At 36.0% G+C, this 17,311-nt stretch overlaps 1 protein-coding gene across 1 annotated transcript; it reads left to right on the top strand.

Annotated features, from left to right (window-relative positions):
- The first annotated feature begins 3,725 nt into the window (after nt 1–3,725).
- Nucleotides 3,726–12,313, top strand: LOC131013944 (putative E3 ubiquitin-protein ligase LIN-1). Its single transcript, XM_057941879.1, has 9 exons — nt 3,726–4,067; nt 5,136–6,816; nt 7,407–7,625; nt 7,722–7,749; nt 7,834–8,482; nt 8,843–8,987; nt 10,872–11,123; nt 11,254–11,584; nt 12,004–12,313. Exons 2-9 carry the CDS (start codon nt 5,167–5,169, stop codon nt 12,120–12,122), a joined length of 3,393 nt encoding a protein of 1,130 aa, XP_057797862.1. The 5' UTR covers nt 3,726–4,067; nt 5,136–5,166; the 3' UTR covers nt 12,123–12,313.
- The last annotated feature ends 4,998 nt before the right edge of the window (nt 12,314–17,311 follow it).

The following is a 17,311-nucleotide window of genomic DNA, read 5'->3' on the forward strand; positions in this document are numbered from 1 at the left end:
ATAAATTTAAATCAACTACTAAAAGACTTCACGGGATAAAAACAAGTTTATGCTCAAAACGATTCAAAGGAATTTAATAATTATAAAGTCTAACGTTCAAGGCAGAAATAAGCACAAAATAAACTTCGCCACACCCATTCCGCCACGCCACTCCAAACTCAGTGGTGAGCACAAAAAGAGTACTCAGTGGTGGGAAACAATAAGGAAAATGATTTATCCAAATGTGTATTAGATTGTGGAAAGTGATACTCATTCACAACCTGCCTCACCAGCACAGCATAAACAACACCGTTGCCTCATCGGCAAGCAATCCAACCTCACATGCATGGAATCATTCTCAACATTGCCTTGCAGGCAAACAATCCAGCCTCACTGGCATGAATCACAATCAATATTGCCTCACAGGCAAACAATCCAACCCCACTGGCATGGAACAAAATCAATATTGCCTCACTGGCAAAAAACCATCCCAAAGATGTGGTAATCGCTATCCAAACAAAAACACAAAAACGATCAAGCGCACCTGTGAGAGGAAAAGTAACCAAAACAAAAAGAAAAAGAAACATGAAAAAGAGAGTAACACAAACAATCGCCTAAAGCCTCCCCGGCAACGGCGCCAAAATTTGTTTCGACCAAACGAACACCTCAGGTCGCCCGCGATAGTACGAGGTCATCCTAGGGTGGCAAGTCAACCTAAGTCGTATTCTCAAGGAAGGCTAAAAAGGGTTTGGTTCATGCTACGCACATAAAACGAGAAAATAAACCTAAACACTCTAAACATAGATAGTGTCTGTAACTCCACATCCGATTGACTAACGCGTAATTGAAAGAAAACATATAAAATTAACTAGGCAATAGGTAAAATAAAGCAGTAAAAGAAAGCATATAAAATTAGAGTGGTTCTAAAGCTAGCGTTCGGAAAAGAAATAAATCAATAGAGAAAAACCAATAAACAAGAACTAGATTATCTAGACAATGAACGAGAATCAAAGGCAAACAATATCTAACAAGTACACACTGAAAGACAAGAGAATAAATCTGTAAAAAAGCTATAAATCATACTATATTAAACTAGAGCAAGAACAAAATAGATTAATACGATAAATCTCAAATTGAGAGCATGAATCATCTATCTATCTAATCTAGATGTTTTGGTCTAGAGAAGAAGGATGAAGAGTGTAGAGAATTCTCTAAAAAACTAGAATGAAAGATGCCAAAAGCAAGCCCTGGCCGCCTCTTTAAATTTGCGCACAAAACTGTCAAAATCAAGACACGGCGGTCGCAGCCTCACGGCGCCACTTCCCTACGTAGTTTAGAGTCGGCGGGCACCACCTCCCGGCGGGTGCAGGCCACTGCACTGCGCATTGTTTTTGTTTTGGTCCGTTCTCCCTCGTTTCAAGTCACTCCCTTAATGTATATGTAGATATATATGGATTCTCTGTATAAAAAATTTCTTTATGCAAAACTATGTTTTTGTGCTATATTAATTTTGGTAGTAAGAATTTGAACACGTTCATATTGTTACAAATTAAAATATTAAGTTATTTGTTTAAATATTTTAATAATTATGTTGAAATTAAAAATTTATTTAAAACATAGAAATTTCTCTTAAAATTAAATCTTAAATTTAAAACATAATAGTCCGAGGACTGGGAGTCTGGGATTAGCCTAGGACAATTGTTGACCAAGTAAATTAATACCCTCTCTATCTTAAAAAAGTGTGCAAATTTTATAGTTTTCGTTCGTCATATACATATGTGACATGTATACATTTTGTCATTCTTCAATCTCAATATTAACTAATATTCTTAAAATTTGTATGCACATTATTTCATAATAAATTAAAAGGATGTTTGACTAAGCTTAGAGCATGTAGAATGGGGAGTTAAGGTGGGCTCTTAAATATGGTTCCCACCATTTAAGAGCCCACCCTCTATTATGGAAGATCCCACCCTTGACTCTTAAAATTTTAATTTTCATTTTAAAAATAAAAATGCATTACAATATTAATAATAATTAAAAATTATAATGAAAAATTAGAATTAAATATAGGATTATTTTGAAGCAACATTAAGTTGATTATTGAATCCCACATTGAGAAATGTAGGATTTTTTACAATATGTAGTACATTATAAATAGTGAAGTTACATTAAATTGAGTATTGAATCCTACATTTTTGTGTAGTACACTATAATTAGTGAAGCTACATTAAGTTGAGTATTGAATCCCACATTGAAAAATGTAAGATTCTCTACCATGTGTAACGAGCCCCCAATTGTTGATGCTCTTATAATCTCTTAAACAACTTAAGCTCATTCCAAGTGTTTAAAAGTGTTTGAAAAATAAGTTCTTAAAAATTTATAAATTATAAAAATAAACTCTAAGCGCTTATAAACTTTCCAAAAAATAAGTTTAAGGAACACCTATTTTACAAAAATAACTCAACTATGATTTTTTATTTTCATCGTATATCATTCTCATTTTATTTCTTTTCGATTTTCTTTCTCTAATTAAAAATTCTCTCTCCAACTTATAAGTTCAATTATCCAAATAGTTTAACAATTTATAAATTTTAAATATATATATAGGGTTAACTGCATATAATATCACGAACTTTGCTCGAAATTCATTTTCCCCACGATCTTTAAAAATTTCATTTTTTATCAAATACTTTGACATTTGTTCAATTTCCCCACGATTTTTTTTTCCGATGACTGGAAAAATGACATAGCAGTGACTTGGATTTAATTTTACACGTGACATTGACGTGGAATATATATGAATTTTCAATTACACATATAATATTAAATGATAATAAAAAAGACCTAATTTCTTTTAATTTCTCATTTTTATCCAGCAAAAGGAAATCAAAGATTGTTTTTGGCGTTAGAAAAAAATGATTGCTTTCCTTTCCACCACATCTGTCGAAGGGTTCCTCTCCAAACCAGTGTGGAAGTTTTCGTGTCGAGGTCTTCCAAACCAGTGACGCTGATTGCTTCGTGCTTCCAGTCTTCCAAACGAATACGCCGAGTGTTGGCGTCGATTGTTGGCGCCGGTGCTTCGCCCATGGGTGGCGCTGATTGCTGAAACGAGGGTTTTAATTTTTAAACTGAAACGCATCGTTTAATTTATCGGAATGGTGTGTGTCGGCGAGCCACATCAGTGCCACGTCAATTCCGATTTGAGGGTAAAAAAAATTCGTGGGGAAATTGAATAAATGTTAAAGTATTTGATAAAAATGAAATTTTTAAAGATCGTGGGAAAATTGAATTTCGAGCAAAGTTCATAATATTATATGCAATTATCTTAAAAAGCTTTTAAAATATCTTATAAGGTCCAAAAATTTATATACTCTTTAAAATAAGCTTAGCCAAACAACTTAAGCTATCCTCTTACGAGTATTACTTTGAAGGATTAGTTTGATAGATAAAAATAGTAAATTAATTTCTTGTTTACTTTTTTGGATTGAAACTTTAGGATATCACAAGATTATTGATTATTTTTATCATTTAAATCAATTTTGCTTGATTCTTATTTCATTAAAAGGATCAGATTGGAGAAACTCTACTTAAAATAGTCAATCATACATTTTATCAATTCATGCAAAGCAAACGGCTGTCGACTGAAAGAGACTAAATTAAAAAAGAACGTTTTTGTCAAGATGGAAAGAGGGCGGCAGATTATTTATGGCCTGCAGTATGGAAGAGTCTTTTGAGTGCACAACGTTATTATGTTTGTAATCTCCTCAGCTTCTCACATTTGTCACTTCTCCGCTTAGCATCTTCTTCATCTATCATTGTCCTTTCCCCATTACTTTGTTTTTAATTTAATATTTAATTTCCTTCCCTTTGTTTAATGTCAAGTATTAATCAATGGCTTCCATTAATTTGTTCCACCTTTATTTCGACCACTCTTGTCTTCTTGTTTTATCCCCTTCTGCTGTATTTCTTAAGGTTTCAATGTTATATCCAAATTTCAACGTTGATCACTTCTTCTAGTAGTCTCAAAACAGAGCTTGGCTTTTACCGACTTGCATGTATCTTGACGAACAAGAAACTGATAGAAGGTACTTGCAGTTTGTAAATATGTGTGTGCTTGTTTGTTTGTGACGAAATACGAATTTCTGAAATTGATGAATCCATATTTTTCGGAATTCATCTATCTGAACTTGAACACAAATTTCAGTTCTGCAATTTCAATTAGCATTTGTTATTAGCTTTATTTGGTTGGTGCATGTGATGTTTCAAATTCTGTAATTTTGTGAATAACAAATACTACCATTTGAATAACCCCTTTTGACTAACTGTAAAAAGTTGAATGCAACTTTGCAAGCAGGTAGCTTCTACTAGACATATTTGATCTGAATGATAGGATCGACTGATAATATTCGAACTATGAGATGGTCAAACAAGTTTGAAATTAATCAATCCATCAAAATAAATGGTAGATTATCTTGGATTGTTTTTATATGTATATCCATCTTGCGTTTACTTTGGTTGTAAAATTTTCATTGGAAAATGATGGATAAGAAAAGATGAGAAAATATTATATTTTCCTCCCTTTTTATTATACTAGCTGAAAGAAACGTACGTTGTACGTGTAATTAATATTATCTTATTTGATAATTTATTATTTTAGAAAATCTATTAACTCATTACTTTTATTAGATAGTTTGTTGAATGAATATATTTATCTATAAGCCTTATCAATAGCTATACTTATATATCACATAGATTTAGTGTAATATCTAATGAATTAATATATTCTTATAAATATATAATATGTAAAATAACCTTAAAATAAAATATGTAATAGGGGTAAAATAGGCAATCCACAAGTTATGCCTTAGGATGTCTTAGGCTCTTTTTCTATTAGTATAGATGTTTACTAGAGATGAAAATATTGGAAAATATTGGTAAATATTTTCGCACCACTAGCTAAAGATAATATATTATCCAACGTTTGGAGAGAAAATAAGTGAAAGGAGCGGCCCGAGAAAATATTCCACCTTGCTTGGAGAAAATTTTCTATCATAGTAAACATGTGAAAATGGTGAAAATGTATGTTTTCTCTCATTTTCCATCAAAGTAAAGGGACCCTAATAAGATTGCATTTGTCGCATTTGTTGAAACAGGTAAATGTGAGGTGAAAAGATAAAGAGTAAAATGGCAATGTCATTGGAAGACCTTTTGGCTGAGGAAGGTTTCAAGAGGAGGAAAGACAAAATGAAGGCCAGAGCTTCCTTTGCTTTGGAACGGAGAAGTGGCCCTCTTTACATGGAACAGGAAAGGCATGTATCTGGTTCTCTGCTGGCTGTGAGGAGAACTGAGAGGACGAGATCTGATATACCTCGTTCCGATTTTAAAGCAGAATTCTCAACAAGTGGCAGCTTTTCAGTGAGGAAGCCAAGGGACAATCTTAGCAGGGATAGAGGAATTGTTATGAATGATGGAAGAAGAAGCCATGGAGATTTACTGGATGCAAAGAGATTCAGCACTAGTACAGAGATAACCGAGGTGATTCGGAGTGATGGGATAGTTGAGGAGGGAATTGACAGGTCTTATAAAGACATATACTCGAATAAAGTTTATGGTCACATCAAACATGAAGGGAATGATTCAGCTCCTTTGAATGGTATAGTGATGGAAAACAAGAAAGATAAGAACAACTCCTTTAAGCATACTTATCCTCATGCTGATCACCGGAGTTACAGGGATACTAATCCAAGAAGCGTCAGACGACCTCAGAGCTCCGAAAGAAGATCATCAAACAAAGTTGTTGAAATTAGTGGCAACAAATTTGATGAAAGTAGAAGCATAAGACAAAACAAGCTTGACGAGGTTCAAGCTGCCCCTGCTCTTGATGAAGCCGCCGTTAAAGCAATCATTTCCATCTTCAGTGGGCATGCCAAGCGGTTTCTTGACGATGAGGATTTCAGGACATCTCTTCATCATAGTACTTTTGCTTCCCTCAATTTGATCGGAGTTGATGAGAGCCTGAGCACTGAGAGCAAAGTCGTGGAAAATCTCGAAGAAGCTATAGAGACCATTGAAAAAGCTGCAGAGGAGGAGAGTGCAAACTTGAAGGAATTGAAAAGGGCATCACTACAGCTTAGTGTGATCGCGGGATTAAACTCGAGTGATATCAGGGATGGATTCACATCTGGAGTTCCTAATCTAAGGCTGTCAGCTTGTGCTCATCTCTATCTCAGTGTAATATATATGCTGCAAAGAAAAGATAAGGTTGCAGCAAAGCATCTTGTTCAAGTATTCTGCGACTCCCCATTCCAGGCGCGGACACTCTTGCTGCCTGATTTGTGGGACCATGTATTTCTTCCTCATCTCTTGCATTTGAAGGAATGGTATGATAAGGAAACTTACGCGGTGCCAGATTCCCCTGTTTTGATGAATCCGAAGCTTCGGGACAAAGCTTATAGCAAAAGTCTGGATTCAGGAACCTATCAATTTGCAATGTACTATAAAGATTGGATGATAGATGGGGTCGGAGAACCTGCAGTCCCTGTTATCAGAGTTCCTTCTTTCTCTGTTCAGTTGATGCTAAGGGGAGGCTTGCTCGGCCATACGAGTAGTCCTGCTAGTCACGTCTCGCCTCAGCCAATGGTCAGTAAAGAACTGTACAATGAAGTGTTTAAGCTTTCAGATAAGCCTCGAGTCGAATCTGATTTTAACGAAGAAGAAAACTTTGACAGCACTGCTGCTAGAAACTCCAATAGTCCAGCTCCAGAAGACAAACAGCTAATTTTGTGCACTAATGACTCGGTCATACAAGCAAATAAAGAAGCCGAATCTCCCACTGTAAGTGATCAAATCTCAAAATTTGTATGAATCAAGGATTCAATGCACTAAAACATTGGGGCCTTGTTCTTGGTAATGCAGAGAGAGAGAGAGAGAGAAAGAATTGCAGAATCTTGAAATCTGATTCTTTTTACTAATATATACTTGAATGAGTGATATAATTTTCTGGATACAAATTTTCTTCAATAGAATTAGAGATTCTCTTCCAACTTATGTCTGGTTTTTCAAAAGTCGATGCTTTTGATTCTACATTTAACTTAACATCGATTTTAATTTTTTTCTTTGAATTATTTTGACTTCAAAATCCATTTCAGTATTTCACAATTTTAAGAATGCTGTTGATCGTGCCTCTAATTTAGTTCTAGTATTACTTTGTGCAAAAATCCCTAACTAGTAAACCTATTAAAAAAAAAAAAAATCTCATGTTTTCAAGTGCGTGGTTTGGAAATAATGTAGCCTTGTACTTAGTAGTTTGCATCTTTTCCTTATGTCAAGCCAGAATATGTTCAGGCTATGACTTATTACTATGTTTGCCTATGTATTTTGAGAGGATATAGCAAGTTCTAAAAGAATCTCTCATATTAATGTAGAATAATATACCTGAAGTAGCATGGATAATGCATTCAGAGGATTCATCAGGAGAAGAAAATCGTCGAGGAAATTTACACGTATCATATAAGATTCAAGCACTACCTCCTGCAAAAGATAACAATCTTGTAATCGAGATGGAACAAACTGAAGATTCAGATCATCATTCTACACCAAGGTTCTTACCACATCCTGAAGATGCTTCAGACCATGTAGTATCGGTATGCTATATCTGCTGCTGAACTTCCACACGATAAACACACACCTGTTATCAGTCAGATATGATATCATGATTTTTTTTATTGTTCTTCATGCAGGAAAACAAACTGGAACTTTCTATTCGAGGTTGCTAATAAAAAATCTCAATTATCGACTCTTTTTGGCGTTCTTCTCCCTGAAACTTTTATTTAGCTAATTATTGTCATGCAGAATTGCAGGAGAACTATGAATACTTCACTGGAAAACCTGTTCGGTGTAGCATCCCAAAAGATTTTGTTTGCCCCTTGACGGGGCTTCTTTTTAAAAATCCGGTGACTCTCGAGACTGGTGAAACTTTCGAGCATGAAGCTATAGCAGACTGGTTTAGTACTAAAGGATGCTTCACGTGTCCCGTCACTGGAAAAACATTACAATATGAGGCTGTCCCACCTACAAATCTCATTCTGAAGCGTATTATTGATAAATGGAAGACAGATCATATTGAACCTCTCTTGGCTTTACTCTCGCAAGTAACATCGGGTTCCGATGGAGTTATAGAAGTAGACTATAACACGGTCATTTGCATCTTAGGGGAACTGCTCCAAGTTATGAGTAAGGAGGAGAGAATAATACATACTAGACGAGTTATATCTCTGGGCGGCCTGCAGCTTCTGTCAATAAGATTTGACACTTCCGATGCTGAGGAGAAAATGTTTATCTTAGCACTGCTGTGCTCTTGCATTGACGCTGATGCAGACTGCAGGAATTGGATTGCTAGAAACATAAACAAATCGAACTTGCTGGAAGTGCTTCAGAGTGAAGAGCTAGAATCTAGAAAAAATGCTGTGTTACTTCTGGCCAAACTAGTTTGTTTTAACAGGTACTCAGCTCTCTACTTCGACAACTATGCTTATTAACATGGAGTTATTTTGTAGATACGAGTATAACTAGATAATAGTGTGCTAATAATTTCCATGTTTGGATGAAGGGGGGAAACATATCTGCCATATTCTCCGATGCTGGTTTTAAGTCATGCAGTTGTAATTGATAACCTTCTAGCTATAGCTATTTCTTTTACCATTTTAGTGATTAAATTTTTAGTGTATCACTAATTCAGATGTATTAGTTGATAACTGGAAGCAGAGGCCTTTGTTCATTCCATTTATTGCATTTAATCTGAGAACTTGCCTTAACTCATTTTGTTTGTGCATCTTTGCTATCTTTGATTATTGAATATCAGGAGGAGCAGAGCAAAATGCTTTTTGGAAGGCCTAGGTGATGAAGAGTTACTAAATGCAATGGACCATTTGAACATGTATCTTCAGACATGCCCTCTGGAACAGACACCGTTAGTCGCTATTCTGATTCTGCATCTCGATCTGCTGGTAGGTATTGTAATTGATAGGTATATTAAGAATAAATTGATGCATGTTGAGATCTTCTATTCAATTTAACTGTTCTATTTGGTTGCAAATTTATCAAAACAAAAGGAGGGAGAAGAAAATATGGATTTTTTTATTTTATTTATTTATCACATTTTAGTGGTCATCACGTTTTTTTATCTCATGTTCTCTTGGGAGTCAAAAAGTTTATCCTATCTTAAACATGTGAACTATTATCAATTTATCACATCAATATCCCATGATATTATAATCATGAATTGTAGCGAAAAAGAGGGAAAAGGGGCTGCTGGAAAAGCTTTCCATCCTGCCCAAGAAAAATTATCCACCCTATAAAACGTGTGAAAATAGTGAAAAAAATTGTGAAAGTACATGTTTTCCGACCTTTTCCATCAAACAGAACACACCCTTAGAAGAACCTTGTGTGTCCAGTAGTATTGTATCCTCACTTTCTGTTTCTGTATGATCTGTGTCTGTAATTTCATCGTGTAGTAATGGGCGTTTTACCTGCTTATTTTTTCAAACCCAATGAATACTAACTTTTCTACCTGCACATTATGTATAAATTATGATTTATGGGTAGATCTGGAATCTGGGCTAAAAAGACAGCATAGCTTAAGTTAGCAGACAAAGATTAAATGCTTATTCATGTATATGTAAGTGGAGCAAAATACTAGAACTATGCACCTTTGAGATCTGTACAAAACATTAGGGAGGATGACAAAAATCTGCGGAATTTGACATTACAAGATCAATTTGACTCACATATTTGAAATGATGATAGAGTGAAGGGATTGAAATAAGTAGATAACAAGAGAACTGAAAGAAATAAATTGAAATAAATATTGAACAAGGAAAAACAGAGAGTAACCCTCCTCTTGCGAGGCCTACAGGAGAACGCTGTCCTGAACACCTCTTGCGAGGCCTACAGCAGAAGCTGTCCAGAATAATACTGCAACGATAATCCTAAGCCTAACTCACTAATAACTATTTAAAGACCTACAGAAACTTGAGGCCCAAGAAATATCTTGGAGCCCACACAAAAGCGTGACCCATTACTTTACTCTAGCCCTAAATAACTTAAGCCTAAATAATTAAATAAAGTAAAGAAACAATATATAACTATAACTAAATAATGATCTGTATCAAATGATGTGGAAGTAAAAGAATTGATTGGCTGACAAATGTTCTGGAGTAAGAGATAATAAAAGATATGTAGGAAAATGTTTGTGTTCCATTTGATTTCTGATTTGTGTAGAGTTTTAGAGGTTTGAATCTCTTTATCTTCTGTTATGTATATATTGAGAGGCTAAATAGAAAGATTATTAAATGCTGTGTGATGTGGCGGGCTCTGTTGATTGAGCATGAACATGATCAGAGCTTTGATCTGGATCTGTAGTAATTTGTATCATATCTTGGATAAAACATGGGTATTGTGATGGTTTTGTCAAGATATGTTCATATAAGATGTAATGCTCTAAGGGTTAGTAGATCGGCATCTTTTAGATCTACATGGATTATTAGAACTGTACCATTTATAAGCAGATTCTTGTTACGAACACTTAAACCTTCTTCATGATTTCCCAAACGCGACGAAGATTGTTGAGATAAAAGTGTAGAACTTGTTTTTGTGTACGACATATAGCTCATAATTACGCAAAACTAAAAGCAAATAATGCAGTGCGGTATCATAAGGAAATCAGAGGCTTAGAGCATTGAAACCTGAAAAAAGCTGATGTTTGTTTAAAACTGGTAAATTCTACTTTGGGTTACCTTCATTTACAAGTTTGCCTCTGTTTGCTAGCATTAGAAATTTTTTATTTTTGAAGAACAATTGTAACTAGACGGCCTTGCATTGGGCTTGCACAGTCAGGAATACATACCAGCAACATATATCGACAGAAGGCTGTTGATGCCCTCTCCACGGCTCTGATAAGAAGCTTAACAGACGATGAAAAAATTCAGAAGAAGTGTTGTAGAGCTCTCCTTATCCTTGGAGGCTTCTTCTCCTCATCCGGGAAACTTATGACGGAGGATTGGATCCTAAAACTAGCTGGTTTTCTCAATGGTCCGGATTGGGATGTTGCTGACGATCATACAACAGTTGATGGGGTAACAACGGTATGCCAGCTTCTACTATAAATTTTATGTCCAATCAAATAATATATTGTCTGAATTTTTCAGCATAATTTGTTAATGATATTGATGTAGGAATGTAGACAATCCACTAACAAAATCAATGTTTCTGAAGGTTGATTCTGTGAGCGAAGATGATGAAGAAGAAGCTGCGAGGGAGAAATGGTTAAAAAGTTTGTCAGCTTCACTGCTCGGGGATGGGAAGAAGTCGTTCTTGGAGGCTGTTTCCAAGTGCCTGAGCTTAGGGAAGTCGGGTTTGGTGAGGGTGTGTCTGACAACAGTGGCATGGTTGAGCTTCTCGCTCGCTTCATTACACGACACGAAATATCAGCTTTCCGCCTTCTCTGCTCTAATATCTCCACTCAAGCAGTACCTGGAATATGGGGTGCTAGTGGAGCAGAGGATTCTCGCTTCTCTTTCTCTACTTAATTTCAGTACAATTCCAGGTCAGTCTTTTTCTTGTTAATATCGATGTTTGGTAGATGTATATATTGAGTTATTCTTAAATTATAGCCTCAACTTTAACCATATGGTGACTTTTTACTTCGAATTTATAAATATAGCATCTACTTATTTATGTTGTTCATTTAATAGTTCGAGTCAAAATTTTCAGCCAACTGAATCTTGTATGTATAGGCGAAAGCTGATTTGGCATTGAAGGACTGAATGTGAATGAAGCTGGTGTATTCGTTGAAAAGAATGGCACTGTAGTGTTGCCAAATTAGCTTTTGTTGGCTGAAAAATAGCGGAGACAAATACTTGCTATATTTATAAATTCGGCCTACGAGGAAATAAAAATTCGGACAATAATTTAAGAATAAGACATAATTTTGGGTATCTACTTGAGAAAGTTTTGTATTTGCAGAATGCCGGATATTGCTGATGAAGATCGCGGATGAGATCGGGCCTTGTTTAGATGACCTAGCAGAGGTAACATGGACAGCTACAGAGCTATATGCCATCATTTACGGGCAAAGGAGGTAGAAGCTATTACTGAAAATAAATAAGCTTCTTTGCTTTCATGTATATGTGCGTTACTTGTGCAATTTTTCAGTAGTCATAACTGTCTTTTAGCATCTTCTCGAGGAAATATATATACTGCTTTTGAATGTAGTTATGCATATCGCTCTCCATTATTCAAAACATCTTAAATCAATGGAAACTTGCAAACTTCCTCTCGTGTTGCAGAAATGTATTTGCACTGCTTTTGCTAAGATATTCAAGCCATGGATGCACTGGTGAACCTAGATTCTTTTAGGGGACAACTAATTATAAATTTATAAAGGGTGATTATATTCATAGCCCCCATTTTACTTACTATAGCCTTTATTTAAAAAAATAATAAAAAATAATTATAAATTTACTATTTTATCCTATAATTTATAACTTCAAATTAAAAATAATTATCTTAATATATGAAATTAAATTTCAAATCAAATTTTTCTTCGAGATGACTCCAAATCAAATTTAATTCATGTCTTCATCTCGCCTCCTTCACCTTATCTCCATTGCCATCTCTTTTTCCTTTTTGGCTATATGATTTCATGTAAAGGGATTTTTTTGTATAACTGCAACGATGACTTCCTGGTGGTACTTAATGGCGGCTCTCACGCCGTCACCGGCGATGACTTATTTGTTAGTGAACTGCTCGACTTCTCTAATGACTTTCAAGAACAAGGGGAAGAACACAAACCACAACTGCGGAGCAAATAAGAGGAGAGCGAAGTAGGTCTCTCTTTTGCACCGGAAAATTGTCTGCTCTGTTTTGCACTGGGAAAATAAGACCGTTTCTGCCAACAATGATTTTGGGTATCTCCCCAAGAGTGAATTAAGTATTCCCTTAAACCAAATTTTCAAAATTTTCTGTTTAATTTTGAAAGGATAAACGTTTCTTGAAAAGATGGAATCTTGTTGCAGGTTCCAACCTTCTGAAGAAAAATGTCAAGAAGGAATCATTTTACACTCAATTTCTTATAAACAGAAACCCACTTGAAAATAAGCAAATTAATATACAAAGGAGATCATGCAACAAAAAAAGAAAAGTAGATGGCATGTAACCTGGAGACGAGCGAAGGAGAAATGAGATAAAGATGAAGAATTGGTTTTGAGTTGCGTGGGTGGGGGTTCTGGGGGGCTATAACAAAGCTTGAAAATTCTAATTTGATTATGAAATTAATTTTTCCTAATTTAGAGGGCTATGTAATTGAGGATAAAATAGTAAATTTATAACTATTTTTATTATTATTTTAAATAAGGGGTTATGATGAGTAAAATGAGGGCTATGTATAAAATTACCCATTTATAAATTCATTTAATACAATCACAATGCGGTTTAAATTAGAGATAAACATGAAATCTCATAGAATTTTCTCTTGCATTCTTCATGTTTTGTCACACCTCAATTCTTGAAAGAATAAATACAATTGAGGTGCAACTAAATCATAGAATTAACACAAGGGAAAATTCTTGTTGAAATCCGAATAATAAGATAACAAATCGGGCTAGGTTGTTTTGGATCACAAGTTTTGTTTCATACTTTTGATAACCAGTATTCATTAGCATAAAACTAAGAGTTAAGTGTTTAAACTCAATCAGAGATGTCATTTTAAATATAACATGAAAGTCTTAAGTTGAGATAATAAAAGACAAATAAAAGTTATTGCTACAGCGGAAGTCTAAATAAGAAGTTGAGCCCTAGCCTCAACTAGTCTCGTCAGCACCGACCAGCCAACCTGAAAACTTTTGAAAGTATTTATGGGCTAAGTACTAATGTACTCAGTGGACAAATATTTTATGAAACATTTCGTATTTTCATAAAGACAGTTTATCCAATCATAATTGACATAACTTAGAAGGTTTTAAATTGAAATAACTTCTAAGCATGTTAAAATAATTTATTTTATTTGTGCACACATGTCACACTCCCATTCTGTTACTCGCTGTGATCCCGAACTTTTTAGCCACCGACGAATCCATTTGTCCCATGACACTTGCATTGAGAACGTAACTCAGACAAGTTGAATTTGACATCGGGACGCTACCCAGGCAGGCCTTACATGATACATGCTCCGGAGCACATCCAGCCAAACACTCTTATAACGCCTCTTACATGAATTAGTGCCCGATGAAGATCAACCCACCGAAACAACTAACAAGTGTACACAATTCTCAAATAACGTGTTAGGCCATAAGAGAACCTCGATCGATCCATGAATTGCGAGCATTAAACAGAGCAGAATGCACATAAACATATTATTGGATAAACAATTTGCATTTCATTGAAACATATAGAGCTTAATAACTCAATCATACTTTATACATTTGAAAAGTAAGCCTACCTGGATAGGCAAAGCCTGAAGATCATACACATATTGTTAGATGTAGAGTGAAGCAGCAGTAGACATAGAAGAAGAAGAATGAGCAGTAGGATTTAGAGATTGTGATTTCATTGATTTCAAAACTAAATTACAAAAGCAGCGGATCAACGCTTGTATACAAGGAGAAAGAAGCTTCTAGTAGTAGCTAACTAATTTGACTATTCAACTAACTACCTAGAGCTGACTCAGCAGTAACTAACTTCTGTTAACAGACTAACTAATGAATAAACTTAACATACACCAAAAAACGTTCTCCCTCAACCATTTTCACGAGCATGAAGTAGAAGTTTATCCCTTAAGAAAATGAACCTTGGCTCAGCAAGGGGCTTTGTAAAAATGTCTGCAATTTGATCATTTGCAGGGACATGACCAACATCCAGAAAGTGAGCTTGCACCTTTTCTCGAACAAAATGCACATCTATCTCAACATGTTTCGTTCGAGCGTGAAACACAGGATTAGATGATAGAGCTACTGCACTTGAATTGTCGCACCATAACTTGTGTGGTGGTGAAACTAGAAGACCAAGCTCTTGACAAAGAGCATGAAGCCAAGTAATTTCTGAAGCAGCATTGGCTAATGATCTGTATTCTGACTCCGTACTGCTTCGGGAGACGACATGTTGCTTTTTTGAGCTCCAAGTAACAAGATTATCGCCATAATACACACAATGGCCGCCAGTGGATCTTCGGTCATCCAAACAACCGGCATAATCAGCAGTAGACATAGAAGAAGAAGAATGAGCAATAGGATTTAGAGATTGTGATTTCATTTGTAATACCCGAGCTTTTGATGACGTGTTTAATTGCTCGAGTTTGAGTGATTAGGGTTTAGATCCCTTGTTTGTTTTACTTTGTAAAGAGATGATGAGTTATATGATGTTTTCTTGTTATTCTTTTTAATGTTGAGATGTTCGTTTGATGATGTGAGAATGATGTGGGATTTTATATCCGTTTTTGAGTTTGAGTTTTCAAATAATTCGAGATAATTATTTGAATGAGAACGGTGAACTCGAAAGTGAGATCTGAGTCCGTTAAGACATTTTTGGAAATTTTGACTTTTTGATGATGAATAGTAAAATACTACTATTTCGTCTTTTTGTCTACTTTCAAAAATCTTACGTGCACGTCGTCGAGAAATATTCTTAGTTTTTCGATACGAGTCCAATGACGAAAGTTTTTATTTTTGGACGACGAGTGAATAGTAAATCAGAATTTCTCGATAAACGAACTGAGCTCGTTTATCAGAATTTCGAGAACGAGCTTACGTTTTCTATATTTATATAGAATTACGAGTGTTATGAAAGTGAGTGGGAGTCGAGAGGGCGAGTAACGAAGAGTACGGGTATTTAATCGTTAAAACGAGATATTTAACGACTAAGTGGGATTAATATCCTAAATATCTAGGGCTACCCTACCATCAACCACCCCCCAACCGCCCAAAGCTCCCCCTATAAATAGGTGGCTGTGGGTCAGCCCACAGCCCACCTTTCTCAAGCAAAACACACACACAACACCAAGAACACACACTACCTCCATTAAAGCTTTCTTCGAGCTTTTGAGCTCCGTTTTGAGCACCGAGACGAGCGCCGAGAACCTTTTCGAGCACATTTTTACGTAGGTAACATCTCTACCTACGTTTTGATGGTTTGATTTTTGTTTTTACTTGACGTCGAAAAACGTCGATTCTCGACTTTATTTTGAAACGACGTCGGATCGTCGTGAGTTTTTAGTATGTTGTTCTTGGGTAAATGTCGAGCATGTTTAATGAATGAGTTAAGGATGGTTCTGATGTGAAACACGCACGGAAGACTTGAAACGAGAAATAAAGTAAAGATAAAGGGTGGAAGTTTGTCCCAAAACCCCTGACCTAATCTACGTAGTTTCCTAGAGAACGGATCTCTAGACCCCAACGATGTGATCGGTACAGCAACTCGGAGACGTTGATTGACACACGACGAGAGATGATGAACTCGCCGATACGCCGATAAGTTGAATTTGCTTGGGCAAAATTCAGGAAGAACTCGAAGTCCTCAAGGGAGAATAATCTCACGAATTTGATTGGTAAAATATATGTTAAAAGCTCTCCATACAGCAGCCATATATATAGGCAAAATAAAACCCTAATTTAAAAAAGGAAATAACGAAAACAAAGGAAACAAATAAATTTGCTCAGCAAGCTAAAATAACCCTAGCGAGAAATCCAGCTCTGTACGCTCTGCTTTGCACGTCCGCTCCTCTACTCTGGGAATTCCGCTCTGCTCTGGCAATTTGATTTCTCTGGAATTTTGACTTCGCTGCTCTGGCATTTTGATTTCGCTGCTCGGGACGATTCTTCTGGCGGTACGATTCCTCTGCTCGGGACGATTCCTCTGGCGGGACGATTTCTCTGCTCGGGACGATTCCTCTGTCGGGACAATTCCTCTGCTCGGGACGATTCCTCTGGCGGGACGATTCCTCTGCTCGGGACGATTCCTCTGGCATCCTTGGCTCTGGTCTGGCGCTGGATTCAGCTCTGCTTTGGTGCGAGCTTGGCTCTGTTTGGGCTGCATCAGGTTCGGACCCTAGCCATGGAATCCACGAGGGCAGCCGTCCGTGTTCTTCATCGTCGTCACTCGTTCTTCGATTTTTGTTAATCGTTGTAACTTGTGATTGTGTTTTAGGAGCATGCTAGGTTTGTTCTTTGTTAATATTGCACTCCATCTGTCCCAGTTTTTTGTATCCACTTTTAGTAGTATTTACTACTAAAAGTGGATACAAAAAGCTGGGACGGAGGGAGTATTTACCAAGCATGTTAAG

This window comes from Salvia miltiorrhiza, chromosome 3 (assembly GCF_028751815.1).
Source record: "Salvia miltiorrhiza cultivar Shanhuang (shh) chromosome 3, IMPLAD_Smil_shh, whole genome shotgun sequence".
In the NCBI taxonomy this organism is placed as follows: Eukaryota; Viridiplantae; Streptophyta; class Magnoliopsida; order Lamiales; family Lamiaceae; genus Salvia; species Salvia miltiorrhiza.